This window comes from Mytilus edulis, chromosome 10, assembly GCF_963676685.1.
Source record: "Mytilus edulis chromosome 10, xbMytEdul2.2, whole genome shotgun sequence".
Taxonomy (NCBI): domain Eukaryota; kingdom Metazoa; phylum Mollusca; class Bivalvia; order Mytilida; family Mytilidae; genus Mytilus; species Mytilus edulis.
In genome coordinates this window covers 36086239-36102528 of record NC_092353.1, presented here as the reverse complement: position 1 = coordinate 36102528, position 16290 = coordinate 36086239, and the positions used below count along the sequence as shown (strand labels likewise).

The 16290-nt window shown below is 31.4% G+C and overlaps 1 protein-coding gene across 1 annotated transcript; it reads right to left on the bottom strand.

The window, feature by feature from the left end:
• Positions 1-4720: 4720 nt before the first annotated feature.
• On the bottom strand, positions 4721-8117 carry LOC139492413 (acetylcholine receptor subunit alpha-type acr-16-like). The gene is made up of 4 exons (XM_071280613.1): positions 7990-8117; positions 7326-7462; positions 6261-6397; positions 4721-5194 (listed from the first exon to the last, which is right to left on the bottom strand). The coding sequence occupies exons 1-4, from the start codon at positions 8033-8035 to the stop codon at positions 4837-4839; spliced, it is 678 nt and encodes a 225-aa protein (XP_071136714.1). The 5' UTR covers positions 8036-8117; the 3' UTR covers positions 4721-4836.
• Positions 8118-16290: the final 8173 nt, after the last annotated feature.

Genomic DNA, 16290 nt, shown 5'->3' with positions numbered 1-16290 from the left:
TGTAAATGATGACTGTAACTTTAAAAGGATGACCGTCAATTCTAACAAATATTATCCGTATTTATATAACGACTTTTTTTGTATCAAACAATTAATCGTGTAAGTATATTGCTATTGCTATTTATATTAATAAATGTTTTGAACTGAGAAAACTATCAATATAGTATAGATATTGTTTATTAAAGATGTTGAGAATATTTGCCTGTTAATAATAAATATATTGTTATGCCTTTTTATGTATGTGGCTCTGATCTGGTTGTAGATTAACATCTAAGAAATAGTTAAATTCATGTTTATGATTTGTGTCATTATTGTTTCATTATTGTAACAATTATAAAAATCATTGTAATAAATTACTTTGCTCTTCATGGGCCCTTTAATTGGAATAAAAATATCTTATCTTATCTTATAAACGTATTTATATGAGCCTATACGTAGATGAAAATAAGACGTGCTTCAAATACATAGTTCACCATATGTATATATTTTTTACAGTAGAGGGCTTAATTTTTAAAATGAATTCGCAACAAGACATGCACATGAACAATTGGGGAAAACATGCTACAAAAAAAACCAATAACATGACACCTTACAAGTAAAATTTTAAAAAATGCGGTGCACAGCCTCAAACTACAAGTCAAAAGATTTTTTTTTATTTCTAGGATTCCTTTTAATGACATATAATAAATGCACCTTTTTTATGCCCAACCTACAATATATATCAGATATACCAATGTTTTCTGTTCGGTTCGTCCGTCTGTGCATCCGTCCTTCCGCACAGACCAGAAAACATAATGCCCATAAATCTACCATAGAAAAAACATTAATTATACATATGAATATCCGGTAATCGAGCCCATGTGTATAGTTCCAGAAGAAGCAGATTAAAATCTTAATTTGTCTTGATATATGAATGACATTTCTGTATATATACAAATTGACAAGGTTTCCCCTTGTACATGTAATACACTATTCTAACAAGACTATTTTAAGGATCTATTTTGCTGGAGTTCACCTTTACTCGTTTGGTCGTATTATTTAAAACAAAACATTTTCTATTACTTCATTTGCAAGACAAAATGGGAGACTAATCAAAGACGATATAATATCAATGGGTGTGCATGCGTGTCCAAAGTACATGGCTGCCCCACTCGTCCGTTCTTCTGTCCGTCGGTCCAGCTTCAGGATAAAGTATTTGGTCGAGGAAGTTTTTAATAACGTGGAAGTCCAATCAACTTGAAACATAATACACATTTTCCCTATGATATATGACAGTGTTATCCCATTTTCACGGTCGAATGAACATAGACAATGATAGTGTTGATGAGACATCCGTGTACTAGGGACACATCCTTGTTTCTTCAACATTTCGTCGTTTCGCTGTCATTTTTTATTAAAATTTCTACGTCGTTTTAATAAATATTTCATTGTTTACGAGACATATGTACTTTACTATCATTGTCATGAACCCAAAATACGGCAAATAGTTAAAAAGAAATTCGTGAAACATATATCTATATCAGCTAACCAAGCCCCTATTGAGACAAACTCAACAAAAACTATGAACATAAATACGGATATTTCTTAGAATTGACAGTCATCCTTTAAAAGTTACAGTCATTCTTTTTTAAAATTACAGTCAACCGTTTACAAATTACGGTCATTCTTTACAAGTTACGGTCATCTGTTTACCAATCACGGTCATCCTTGTTATATGTTACGGTCATCCTGAAAATATTTTGATTATAATTTACGAACATCTTAGCGATTTTTCAAATCGAATTTCCCCTTTCATGCATATTTCTCGCTTATAATTAGTGAATTCCGTGTGAATCGTTTATAAATTTACATCGTATCAATGTATGCTTTATAAAGAAAATGATATAGAAACACTAAAACAGACAATACAGAAACTGACCTAATTTTTTATCCGACATCTTGGGATGACCGTGCATGCAGTTACGGTCATCAGCTTTACCCCAGTGATTACTTTTATAATGATCATAATAAAGTGCTTGATATAAGTACCAACACTTTGGTGTACTATTCTTGTGATCAAATGACCATTTATCTTCTTCAAATCTTATCAAATAGTATGTTTTTGACTTAAAATAAGGCAAAGGTTTTCATGTTTTAACTTTGGTGTGTATAAATCTATTATTATGTTTTCTTATGGTTCTAAAGAAAACAATATTATTTTGCGCACATAGAATAAACATGACTGTCTGATTTTAACAGCATTATAACGAATGTACCTAATAAGTCACTTTGTGCATGTTAATAGATGTGGATATTCTTTTATATGTCTTGTTTTTCTGCACTTTTTTGTTTTTTTTATAAAATATTAAATTACAAAGTTAATACAGTCTATCAATTTGTAGACCATACGAATTTAACACGCTGACTTATTTATCTCGTTTAATTTGTGATGATTATATTTGTCAAATGACCTACAATGAACTGTTTATTTGTTGTTTGAGTGATAAATAGTTATCAAAAGTACCAGGATTATAATTTTATACGCCAGACGCGCGTTTCGTCTACATAAGACTCATCAGTGACGCTCAGATCAAAATAGTTAAAAAGCCAAACAAATACAAAGTTGTAGAGCATTGAGGACCCAAAATTCACAAAAGTTGTGCCAAATACGGCTAAGGTAATCTACTCCTGGGGTAAGAAAATCCTTAGTTTTTCGAAAAATTCAAAAGTTTTGTAAACAGAAAATTTATAAAAATGACCATATAATTGATATTCATGTCAACACCGAAGTTCTGACTACTGGGCTGGTGATAAAAGATACCGTAGCATACAATACAAGGTCAGTTCCCTATATAATACAGATAAATTTCAATGAAAAACATCACATCTCAGTTATATTGCTCACAATGTCATCTTAAAATTTGCCCTTTGATTTAATGGAAATTTGCATCATTGGCAATTATGCTACGTTTCCTTATTCATATGTATGGTAATACGATGAATTTATTAGTTTATGCATAGTTTTACAATAAAATTGTGGATACCTGTATCTATCTTACAGAGTTTCTATAACATATGTTGCCCTTGTATGTTTTAAGAATGTAACATAGATAAACATAATCTGAATTGGTCCATTTAGACAATTGTCTGAAGATTTTTTTAAATTTCAAACTGCAACAGTATACAAAGTAAAAACATGCAAACATACATTTTTCTCCAGTGTAAAAATAATTAGTTTGTAGATAAAAGCTTAACATGAAGACCAAACGATCAAGATGATCATACATGTATAACATGTATAAAGAAATATCTTATGTTAGGGTGAAGGGTGGCGCCTGTTACAACGATTAAACCCACTGCATTTATTTGAACCTGTCTTAAGTCAGAAAACTGTTGTTCAGTGGTTGTCAATTGATTGCTGTTCGATGTGAACCAAGGCTCCGTGTCGAATGTCCTACTTTGACCTTTAAGTCCGAACAAATTACTTGGGTGGAGAATTGTCTCATTGGCACTCGTACCACATCTTCTAAATCTATAATCTGTTACTCATTTCGGGTTTTAGAACCTCTATGAAAAGGCGGTAATTGTTTGAAAATTGATTTGTTATAAGAACATTACAAAACAGACCAAAATTCATTTTTTTAAAGTATTTTAATGTTCCAAAATTATCAAAGTCTTATGAATGTACATGTATACATGAAGCATTTTGTTTATAACGAACATTATTTAGAGGAGACGTTGTTGTGGCAATACATGACACAACATATAACGTCGATAAGAGGGTCAAATATTAGACACTGATTTTAGTGTGACATCATTTTTGGACATCGATTTAGTGTAAGGACGTCGATCTGAGTTTAATATATACGTTAAATCCCATTTGTGGTATACATATGATATTTTAAAGAATAAATATACATTGTTTATATTTATAAATAATTGATGTTGGGTCCATTTGAATGATACATTAACCAGACGATAAAACTTCAAATTCATGAGAACAATTTACAGTCGTCAACAATAAATCGGTGTTTTTCCAATTTAATGTCCAGCTTAATTAGTTATCAATGGTACCAGGATTATACATGTGAGTTGCGCTGGAGAGAAATCGATCTTTTGAAAAAATATAGCAGAAAATCTGTAAACATTTTGGGTTGAAAAAAATAGGATTTTTATATTGATCGATTGTCATGAGAGATTTCAATCTTTAAAACATGATACATGACTGTGTTTACGACATGGTAGTTCGTTTTACTTCCAAAATTCAGATCACAACGTTATTGTTGAAGTCGTCTATTTGTCTTTTTATTTTTTTTTGCCATGGCGTTGTCAGTTTGTTTTCGATTTGTGAGTTTGACTGTCCCTCTGGTATATTTCGCCCCTCTTTTCTTCTTCCAGCAATTCTTTCTATCTCGTTGTTCTAAGTTTGTTTTTTGACGCCTAGAGTTCAAGGAAAGAACGAAAGACCTTCGGCATAAAAACTGTCATGAGTAGTAAAATAAGATCAGAGTTGAAAGCACATTGCCTCGAGCGTGTTTCGAACATAAAACTTCAATGTTAAGAGACCAGTGAGCACTACAGAATGATCTTTCAGACAAAAGTGTTATATATGTCATATTTAGTTCAATAAATTGAAAGCAGTTGCCATTGCAACTAAACATAATTTAGTTTTATTCTAATTTGGCGTAATATGATTTGTTCTTTAAATAAAACATTCTCACTTGTAATAGTGTATATTTTATCATTTGAAAGAGAGAATCAATGCATCAAAATTCATTAATATTCATTAACGCTTCACAACAGCACAACAGCACAAAACAAACGAGTACAATTACACGAATTGATAACTAGATTGTTTTAAGACCAAGGAAACCATTGTTGGAACTGCTGTTTAGGTTTCAAATGTAGTATATAATCTAAAGTAATATATGGTTCTGGGCAGCATGCATATTTAGTTATGTTACGTTGGACTTTAGAGTTAACAATTTCGTAGATATCATTAGGGATGTAATCGTCCATGTCTATCGTTTCACTCGTTGCTTCAATATTGAGCTCATTTCCATTGTATGTCCAGGAGCCAACTTTAAATTTGCACTCAATTATAACATTAACAAATTTGCAGTCATCTGTATCTAATTTGGTCACTGGTACATAATGAACGGCACCATTTCGTCTCACCACGGTATTTGGCTCATATGTAGACGTCGTTATTGGACTGTAAATTTATTCAAAGAGCATTAGATTAATTCATTTGTAATTGATGTGCATATTCATTTCAAAAATGATTAATTTAATAAAATGTATTATCCAATAAGCCTAACATGAAAAAATCAGCATATGCAAATCTATTAACGTCGACCTATCGTATAGATGAAAGTGTATGCCTGTTGACGCACATATTTGTTGATTGATTAGTGTTAAACGCCATTTCAGCATTTTGTTTTCTTTTTCTGATGATGATTTTTTTTTAATTTTTAGAGTACCTGAAGAGAACAAATCATCAGAAAATGTAGAAAAAACCTCGAAACAGCATCGAATCATTTTACGAAGCAGCTTAGATAAGATTTAAATTGCTCTATTTCAGGGTACAAAAATGTTAAATTCTTGTGAAAAGAAATAAAACACACAAAAAAACTGCAGGTTAACACTGTAGCTAATTAATAGAATTATCATAACGAGCCAATATAGCAAACCTGGGGCAAATAACACGATGCAATAAAAAAAATAATCACGTAGTATTATCACGGTATAAACTCGAGGCAGACATATTATCTCGAGAGCTCTACTAGATGGATTATATTGAATAAGGCTTAATACGGTGTGAGATACTTTATAAGTCATATCACAGACACTTTTATATCATATACTTAACACATGTCTTCCACCCGACATGACACATAAAACTTGTAGCGCATTATCTTATATTGGCCTTTACATGTCGTTACTCATAATTACTATGTTGTATTCTAAGTGGAATTAGACGTCATTCAGGGGAGCAACTCAGTTACAATAAAACATCTAAATCATAAACATTACGAGAAAATTTCATACGTAATTTCTGGCTAAGGCTAACAATATTTGAGGATAGGGATACTGCTGATGTATGGTAATACCACAAACATAACAACATTTCTTTAAATTCACTTGACATGGCGTAATTAATTAACAGTTACTGTTAAATGTGTAATAGTATTTCATGTACTAAGATATTGTACCAAGAAATTGATATTAATAAACCGATTATCGTTTTTTGTGTATCTAATACTTAAACCGATTCTTACTTATTGTAACATACGATATCGGGAGTCCATATCTCAGAGGGAGGGAGGTGTACAGTTGAAGGTCCTCCTTGCCATACCAGTCTTGGGTCTTTCCATGTCATCACGTTCCAGGCGTGAACAACTAGTCTTTTAGTGTCCTGTTATAATCAAAAGTTTAATAGACATCTGTAAGGCTAACTCAACAGTATTTGACTTATTTAAACAGTACTATAGGTAGAATTTTTAGAGCTGTGATTTAAAACATTTGTATAAAAAGACCAAAAAAATAGTGTGTCATGCAATGATGCGCAATGGATACAAGTATGTAATATATTATCTGTTTGTTCGGTGAACAAGGACTTGTGTTTGTCTATTACGGTGAAGAGAAAATAACAGATGGAGACAAGAAGAATATGAAACCGTAATGCAAAAAAGAAACGGATAATATCATGACAAATAGTCTTAAAACAAACGGTATATTCTTGTCATCCGTATCTTGTTTCCTTAGAAAAAAATGTTGATAAGGATTTGAGGCAAAAAGCGTTATATTATTAATACTCGTGTCACAATTAGTATAGAAAAAACTTTAACAATATATTGTGATATCCTTTATCTTAAACTTTGTGTTTGCATTGCATTAAGTAATTACATAGAGAATACACTATACCATCAGAATATCACACACACGAGAATGTTAGACCTCAAATGGCATAGGCTGACGGAAAAGAATTGAAACAAATATTAAAAAAAACTATAAAGCCTGGTATCTAAATATATTAGTTGTTTAAATACGATGGATATTCTGATCCTGGTGACGTCTTTGATAGATAAATACAATACACAATTTACACAAAAATATAGCCATGAGTTTGATGATATCCTCAGTTTTGTCATGCTTCTTGTTAAACAATTCGGTGTGTCTTTAGAAATGCTCGTCAAGTTATTCATACATAGCAAGACATATCAACCCTGTCTACGCATTTTGGATTACTGCATTTTATTTTCCACATATTTATCATTGGTTTCACTATTACATGTATACTTGCCACTGTTTCATGAGGGTAGAATTATGTTTAATAAACTTACGAATCCAACAATCCTTCTGATACTCATTGAATATGTAACATTGACTGGTGAGTCATCAGTACTAGCTCTGGCATACTTATTATAGTTGTGAAAAATGGTGTTGATCGGGGTATCGTCTATGCTATGAATAACTGCCTCTAGTTTATAATTAAAAAGAAAGAAAACTTATTTTTGTGTTTCTACATGGGTTTATGTGCACTTTGAATATCATTTTGTGATGTAGATAAGTCGTATTGTAAAAATTAAACAGATAAAAGCAGATGATTGTTTATTCATACAGCTAATATGAAATAAAGTCTATGAACTAGTTGTGTATTTCGATGTTCTTTCAGAAAAAGTCTTAGCATTCAATCGTAAATTACATAATTACGGTTGCCTAAAATATGTGTCTTTAATGAACGTCTCTTCAAAACGTTATATAAAAGGACACATCGCTTACTTTGCAACATCAAACCATTAATAGGCTCTCAATACCTGTACCCTTTACGTCTTTTTTCTCCCATTTGTTTTACTTGACGTCACGTTTGCTGCACTCTCATCGGTGCATGGTTTACATTAATAGAATTATGTTCATTGACGTTGCTTTTTTTATATATCAAACAAGTTGTTACAAAAATTAGATAAAATCATCAAGTGTTAGTTGCATATTATAAAATTACAATACCTGAATCTTTTAAGACAAATAACACTAGAAAAATAAGTTTCAACATCGTCTTCTATCGGGTATAAACAGACAGAAAACTAAAGAATACCATCTACGTTTATATCTTTAATTGGTCTTGATTGACCCCGACAGATAGTTAATAAGCAAGATAATTCTCTCTATCTGATGAAGTTCAAGATCCATACAATGTAATAGTTTTCCTGTGTCAATAAAATATTGTTTACAATGATGAATGGGTTTATGTGTGATAACTGTTTCGTACAATGACATATATTTGCTAGCTTATGCGTCATTTAGTCAATGTTACAACGTTATCACATTGACAATAATACCCACAACTTATCCTTTCGTATTATTTACCATATAATCTCTTTCAATTGATATTTATAATGTGTCTTTCTATATTTTAATGTTACACTTTTATTCCAGGTTAGGATGAAGGCTGGTACATGTTTAAACGATCAGAACCCACTGCATTTGTTTGCACCGTTCCTAAGTGAGGAACCTGTAGTTGTCGTTTGTTGATGTGGTTCATTTTATTTTACTTCACTTTAAAGACGCTGCGTACTCGTGTTACCAGTAGGTAGAGGTAGCCATAGCACAAAATATATTTTTTTTTCAATCCCAAACAGAGGTCTAGTACGTTAAAAGGAATAAATCCGATATTCTTTAACGGTTAACCAACTCGTGATGGCATCCATTTCTCAAATTAAACTGTTGTAGGCATCCTTAAAGCATAATTAGTTGATCTACGTTGGATAGAGTTTACATCATAATTATCGATACATATGGACTGTTGGTAACCGAGAGTTTAGTTGCAAGATGATCAGAACTAACATACAAACACTACTGTTGTTCTATTTAGTTTTGATTTTTTAAATCATTTTAAAATTGAGTATTATATATTCCTCGTGCAGAGCTCTGATTCCTGGTTTGGTGTTGTTTCTGTTCGTGTTTTTATTTTTAAAAAATTGAATGCTTCTTTTTGTAAATTTATTCGGGTGTAAAAGCGTTGACCGAAGTACATTTTGTATGAAACGCGGAAGCGCTTCATTCTAAAAATGTGCGCACGGTCAACGCTTTTACACCCCAATTTTGCTTTGAGCGTTCCTGGTGAAGGGGAATTTAAAAAGGCTCTTCAGATGCATGAAACATGTAAAATGACAAATTGTTTGTTTTCATTTTATACCAGGTTTACTCATCGGATGTATTTGTCATACGTTATGATGTATTAACATGGCCCGGCTGTCTTCCAAAATGTAGTTAATCAATATCGATCATATATTTGTCCTGAACACATTTGGGTTATTAGAGTGTGATTCCCGATCTTGGCATGTTAATTTGACTAGGATGGTCCATTCCCCTTTCGAAGTTCTGTGGTTATCTCTGGGCACTTGCACTTCTTAAACCAATTATACAGGTTGTCACGATATAGCCAGGAGTGCCAATGGATACTTTTTACACAAACCAACAATCAATGTAATGCATGCGAGTTCTGAGTTGAAAACTGTTAAACGGGAGGCAATCTAATCTAAGTCATGAACAATCGCAATCTCCAGCGCAGAGTTCATATCCGTTCCATACATGCTCCGCAATACATATGCACTACTGCACTTAATATGAGTGTAGTGTTACAAAGTATTGAACGGAACGGATATGTGATCTCTGCGCCGGAGATTGGAACAATCGTCCTAACAAATGCACAATATGTATACTAGCCTGGTTCCCTGTCTATCACTTGTTTGGCTCTGACATATATACAGGACAACAAGGGTAACACAGTTAACCGTATGATGCAAGGAAAAGAACTAACCAACAAGAGTACTTTAAAATAGTTTCAATATGAAAATTATAATGTTTCAGCGATAGTGAGTTATCAAGGAAGGGGATTCATTGCATGGAAAGAAATGCGATTATTATATATGTTTTTCGTTCAATTTTATTAGTTGAAATATGCAATGACTGTGAGTTTTTAAATAATTAACATTATTTAAAATGTATAACAGACACTATGTTCAAACTTTGCAATGAATATTATTAGTCTTTATCACATGTTTAACTCTTATTGTAAACAATATAACATGTGTAGAAGAAGTGGTGTAAACTGAATATATCTTAATAATCAAATCTTTATTGTAATCGAAGGGGTGATTTTGTAGAGGAATCTATTGAATTCAAAGAATTGTGTCGTTTGCACAAGTTTCCTTAGGGAATCTTAAAAGGTGGATAATTTGAAATTATATGAGTGTATTGTACTGATTTGTTGTTCGATTTTTTTTTTTTTTGAAAATTTAAAAATCAGACAAACAAACATGTGTATGATAACATACAATGAATCATAATGGAAAGGTTGTGGTATGTCTTAAATTTACACTGAACGATGTCTGACGAAATTTCATTTCCTTGTTTTTTAACAATGAACCCTAATAAGAACAGGTGAATTGTACTCTTAATTAAAAATAAGTCGTTTTAACATGTTCGTTAAATTTTCATTCGCCATATATGTACAAATGTGTTTTTGATATTTTATCGACTTTCTAAATATATCTCTATTTTAACACATACTGCAATAGACATTTGTATAAAAAAAGTCCAAATAATAAGGATGTTAGAATCTTAACATCAGAGATAATAAAATTTTCTAGACAATAATACAAAAATTACCGGAAATTAGGATTCAAATACAACAGAGGACATGTATTTAAACGTTTTTAAATTATTAAATGATATTTCAAATGCAAGCAACTTCATGAAATTAGTGACAAGTATAAATCTATTGACCTATGATAAAACTGTAATAGAAATAGAGTTGGAATTGGGGAATAATGACATTGAAATTTTAATATATGTATTTAAAGTTATACATGTAATTAAAAACGATCTTGACTGATTCTAACTATGGTCTATTTCTCTCGTTCATGAAATATTATTATTGCATTTGTAACGTTCAATAGCCTGAGCAGTCAACGTGGTCGATTTTATTATTACTCATTAAAGGTTTGTTCATAGTTTTATAATATATTTATTTTCAAGATACAAATTTAACATCAAAATGTTTATGTATGAAAATATTGAGAAAATCATTTTATCACAACAAGTATATGTATTACTTTTCTTTATATTTTTTTCTTTAAAGGGGCACTAGCTGTCAAATTCAAGTTCACCGATTTGACACAAATTATCATATTGGATTTATAACATACTAGAACCTATATTCAAATTGCAATAAGCATTAATACCGGTAAACAAAGCATGTACTCCATTAAGTATATCAGTATTTTGTGTGTATTTTAGTCTAGGCGCGATCTAATCATCTATCGAGATGACAATAGAACACTGCCAACGCTCACAACCAGATATAAACATAATCATAAATATAGATAGATTGCGACCTCGTGCAAATAGATTTTTTTAGGTCTGTTAGATTGCATGTTATAGGTTAACAAAATATTTTTATTAACGTTTCTACCTGTATAAGAATGTTTTTTGTGTATCGAGTCATTCAACGAAATGGTTCACCTTTGTTTCACTCTCAATGTTGACATAAACAATAAAACAAAAATTTAGGTAAAAATGGATGATGTGAAGAAATTGTAAAGCTTCATTTCATGTTATCTTTGGTTTCATCTTGTTCTTCCTTTATTGGTCAGACTATATTTACGAATGAAGAAAAAAAAACACATTTGCATTGCAGGTAAAAATGAATAGCATAGATGTTTTTCTGGTGGTAATTTGTCTCTTATCTGTATGTGGTAAGTATAGTTTTTTAAAATTTCTAAACACGAAGAATTTTGAGTATTCACAAAATTGATAAAACCAAGATGGATCTAATTCTTCCATTACAAGGGTTTTACGATCGTTGCTTCACAAACGGAGTAAATGTAGATAAAAAATACTTTTTAACTTCTTTTTAAAGATTGATCGTTGAAGTAATAATTATTAGGTTTAATTTGTATTCTGACATATGTGAATATGACAATTTATAATGGCACGTATTTAAAGGGCATTAGCTGTCAAATTCATTTTCACAGATTTGATTCAAATTATCATCAAAGTTAAACGGTTGTTCAAATTACAAAAATTACAAAGGAAACAATTTACAAATGCTACATGTAGATTATCACGTTGTGTGTATTTTAGACTACACGCCGTCCAAATAAACATTGAGATGATTTCGAAGGCTGTCGATGATCATACGATTTAATACAAAAACAAATATGATAAAATTGAGAATGGAAATGGGGAATGTGTCAAAGAGACAACAACCCGACCAAATAAAAAACAACAGCAGAGGCTCACCAACAGGTCTTCAATGTAGCGAGAAATTCCCGCACCCGGATGCGTCCTTCAGCTGGCCCCTAAACAAATATATACTAGTCCAGTGATTATGAACGCCATACTAATTTCCAAATTGTACACAAGAAACTAAGATTAAAATAATACAAGACTAACAAAGGCCAGAGGCTCCTGACTTGGAACAGGCGCAAAAATGCGGCGGGGTTAAACATGTTTGTGAGATCTCAACCCTCCCCCTATACCTCTAAGCAATTTAGAAAAGTAAACGCATAACAATACGCACATTAAAATTCAGTTCAAGAGAAGTCCGAGTCTGATGTCAGAAGATGTAACCAAAGAAAATAAACAAAATGACAATAATACATAAATAACAACAGACTACTAGCAGTTAACTGACATGCCAGCTCCAGACTTCAATTAAACTGACTGAAAGATTACGATTTCATCATATGAACATCAGGCACAATCCTTCCCGTTAGGGGTTTAGTATCATACCATCATAACATATATGAGAAGAACATAACCCGTGTCATGCCAACAACTGTTTTTAGAATAAATGTGTTTAGTTCCGATGCAAAGACCTTATCAGTGACTCAATATAAACGCCAAAATATGCAATCTAAAATGAACAGTATCGTAATTATATCCCTTCTTAATAAGTCTATTCAAAGGTTTTGTAAGTTTCTGAGGTGAATACTGACACCTTTGTGCTTTATAAAGAATATTTCCATAAAAAATTGGATGTGAAATACCTGAACGTATTAGAAGTCTGCATGTTGAGGTATATTTACGAATGATGTCTTCATACCGATGATAAAATTTAGTAAATGTTTTGACTAGTTTGTGATATCGAAAACCCTGGTGTAATAATTTTTCAGTAATACATAAATTTCTCTCGTTAAAATCTAAAACATTGTTACATACACGAGCGAATCGTACAAGTTGAGATATATAAACACCGTAAGATGGTGACAAGGGAACGTCACCATCTAAAAACGGATAATTAACGATAGGAAATGAAAAATCATCCCTTTTATCATAAATTTTAGTATTTAGCTTTCCATTAGTGATATAGATATCAAGATCGAGAAAAGGGCAGTGGTCATTGTTAGTATTAGTTTTATTTAAAGTAAGTTCAACAGGATAAATTTCATTAATATACATACTGAAGTCGTCATTATTGAGAGCCAAAATATCATCCAAATATCTAAAAGTATTATTAAATTTGTTTATCAGATGTTGTTTCGATGGGTCTTTGCTTATTTTTGTCATAAATTGTAACTCATAACAATACAAAAACAGGTCCGCAATAAGTGGTGCACAGTTAGTCCCCGTTGGAATTCCGATAATCTGACGATATACGGAATCCCCAAAGCGAACAAAAATGTTATCTAGTAAAAATTCCAGGGCATATATAGTATCAAAGCATGTCCAATTAACATAGTTTTTTTTGTTTATTGCTACTAAAAAATGACCTAAAAGAGTTTGAACATATATATTCACATTCTGATTTTTTGAATGCCCATTTAATTAGGTGTGTGAATTTTTTCTTAATGAGAATGTGAGGCAATGTGGTATACAGGGTAGAAAAATCAAAACTTTGAACAGATTCAAAATCACCAATATAAGCATGCAATTTATCAAGTACTTCCAACGAGTTCTTGACACTCCAAAAGTAATTTATTCCACTATTTTCGAAGGCCTTATTTGAACAATTTATTATCAGGTTTTTAATTGTACCAAGTGTGCTGGTAAGAAGAATAGACAATTTAGTAGTTAAACAATGGCTTGAAGACGAAATAAATCTATATTTGTAAGGGGTTTTGTGTAGCTTCGGAAGCCAATACATAGTTGGGACTTTCATTGTATTTGGCTCTGCTTGTAAAGCGGTGGCTAAAAGTTTATGTTTGTTACAGATTTCGTTTACTAAAAATGGAATCAGTTGGAATTTTGGTGAATTGGTGATTTCCTTTTTCAGAACCTCAATGTAAAATTTACGTCAAACAATAATAATATTATTAGCAGCTTTATCGGCCGGGACAAAAACAAATTCCTTGGCTAGTTCTTTTAGTTTATGTTTGATACGAGAAATAGGTTTATTGTGGTTATTGTTAATAGTAAAATGTTCTTTAAAATGTTGAATACGTATATCAACTATCTTCATTACTGAATTAAAAAAAAGAGTCCAAAGATTTTTTGTCAGCTTTTTCCCGTTTTATCCATTTCATACAGTAAGTATGGAGTGAGTCGTGGATGATATTACGACACTCATTCCAATTAATAATAGACGGGGGACGATATTTAGGTCCTTTACTGAGGAATGATTTTAACTCTCGGTCTTGAACGATGTTAAGATTTCCTGTTATAACATGGGAAATGGGTCCATAAATATATTCGGAATTACTGCAATTACATGAAGTAGGTGTATTTTCACTGATATTAACATCTTTACACAATTGACTATAATTAAACACAAATTTCCGGGTAGATTTCTTATAAATATAACAAATAAGAGGTAGCTCAGTATTGTCAAAATATCCATGAATTTGTTTTTTAACAGAATGGTCGTTAAAAATACCGGCAATATTTACAAAATCGAAGCCTTTATTGACATACTTAATTTTAATAAAATGTTTTTTATGATCTTCAGGGCGATCAATTTTGGGAAATAATTTAGAATAACAATATGCCATAATAATTTGAACAATTTCATACTTAGGACTGCTATATGAAATTGTGTTGCAATCCTCCAAAATTTTATTTAACTTATTAACCGGTAACGAAAAGAGTTTTATTAACAGATAATGTCTGCCGTTGTTTTTTGAAATAGAAATTAGGTCCGAAATATTAGTATGATTGGCCCGAAATTTTCTTTGATTGCGATTTGTTCTACGACCGTGAGAACGTTTTTTACGAACAGTTTTAGAAACTATATCCAAAATGTTAACGGAATTGGTTCTAGATATATTACCAATTCCCATGATATTATCATTTAGACCAAGAGGGGAAACTGTCTGTAATTTTTTAATCCAATTTAATTCAATTATTTTCCGTGATCGTAAATGCGATTCACCAGGCTGCTTATTTACTACTTCTAAAGGTTGAACTGCTAAATATTTAAAAGGATGGTTGTGCTTCTTGAGGTGTTGGTAAATGATACTTTTGAATTTATTGGGTCTTTTAAAACGATACAGATGTTCTTGAGTGCGTTGAGATAAATATCGTCCAGTTTCTCCTACGTACTGAATATCACACCCCGGTTTGTTTCATGTGAGTAAATAAATAATACTGTTTGTTTTTCAAGTTATATCAGTTTCAAAATTTAAAGAAAATGTGCCACCATTAAAATGTGATCTCTGCGCCGGAGATTGGAACAATCGTCCTAACAAATGCACAATATGTATACTAGCCTGGTTCCCTGTCTATCACTTGTTTGGCTCTGACATATATACAGGACAACAAGGGTAACACAGTTAACCGTATGATGCAAGGAAAAGAACTAACCAACAAGAGTACTTTAAAATAGTTTCAATATGAAAATTATAATGTTTCAGCGATAGTGAGTTATCAAGGAAGGGGATTCATTGCATGGAAAGAAATGCGATTATTATATATGTTTTTCGTTCAATTTTATTAGTTGAAATATGCAATGACTGTGAGTTTTTAAATAATTAACATTATTTAAAATGTATAACAGACACTATGTTCAAACTTTGCAATGAATATTATTAGTCTTTATCACATGTTTAACTCTTATTGTAAACAATATAACATGTGTAGAAGAAGTGGTGTAAACTGAATATATCTTAATAATCAAATCTTTAATGTAATCGAAGGGGTGATTTTGTAGAGGAATCTATTGAATTCAAAGAATTGTGTCGTTTGCACAAGTTTCCTTAGGGAATCTTAAAAGGTGGATAATTTGAAATTATATGAGTGTATTGTACTGATTTGTTGTTCGATTTTTTTTTTTTTGAAAATTTAAAAATCAGACAAACAAACATG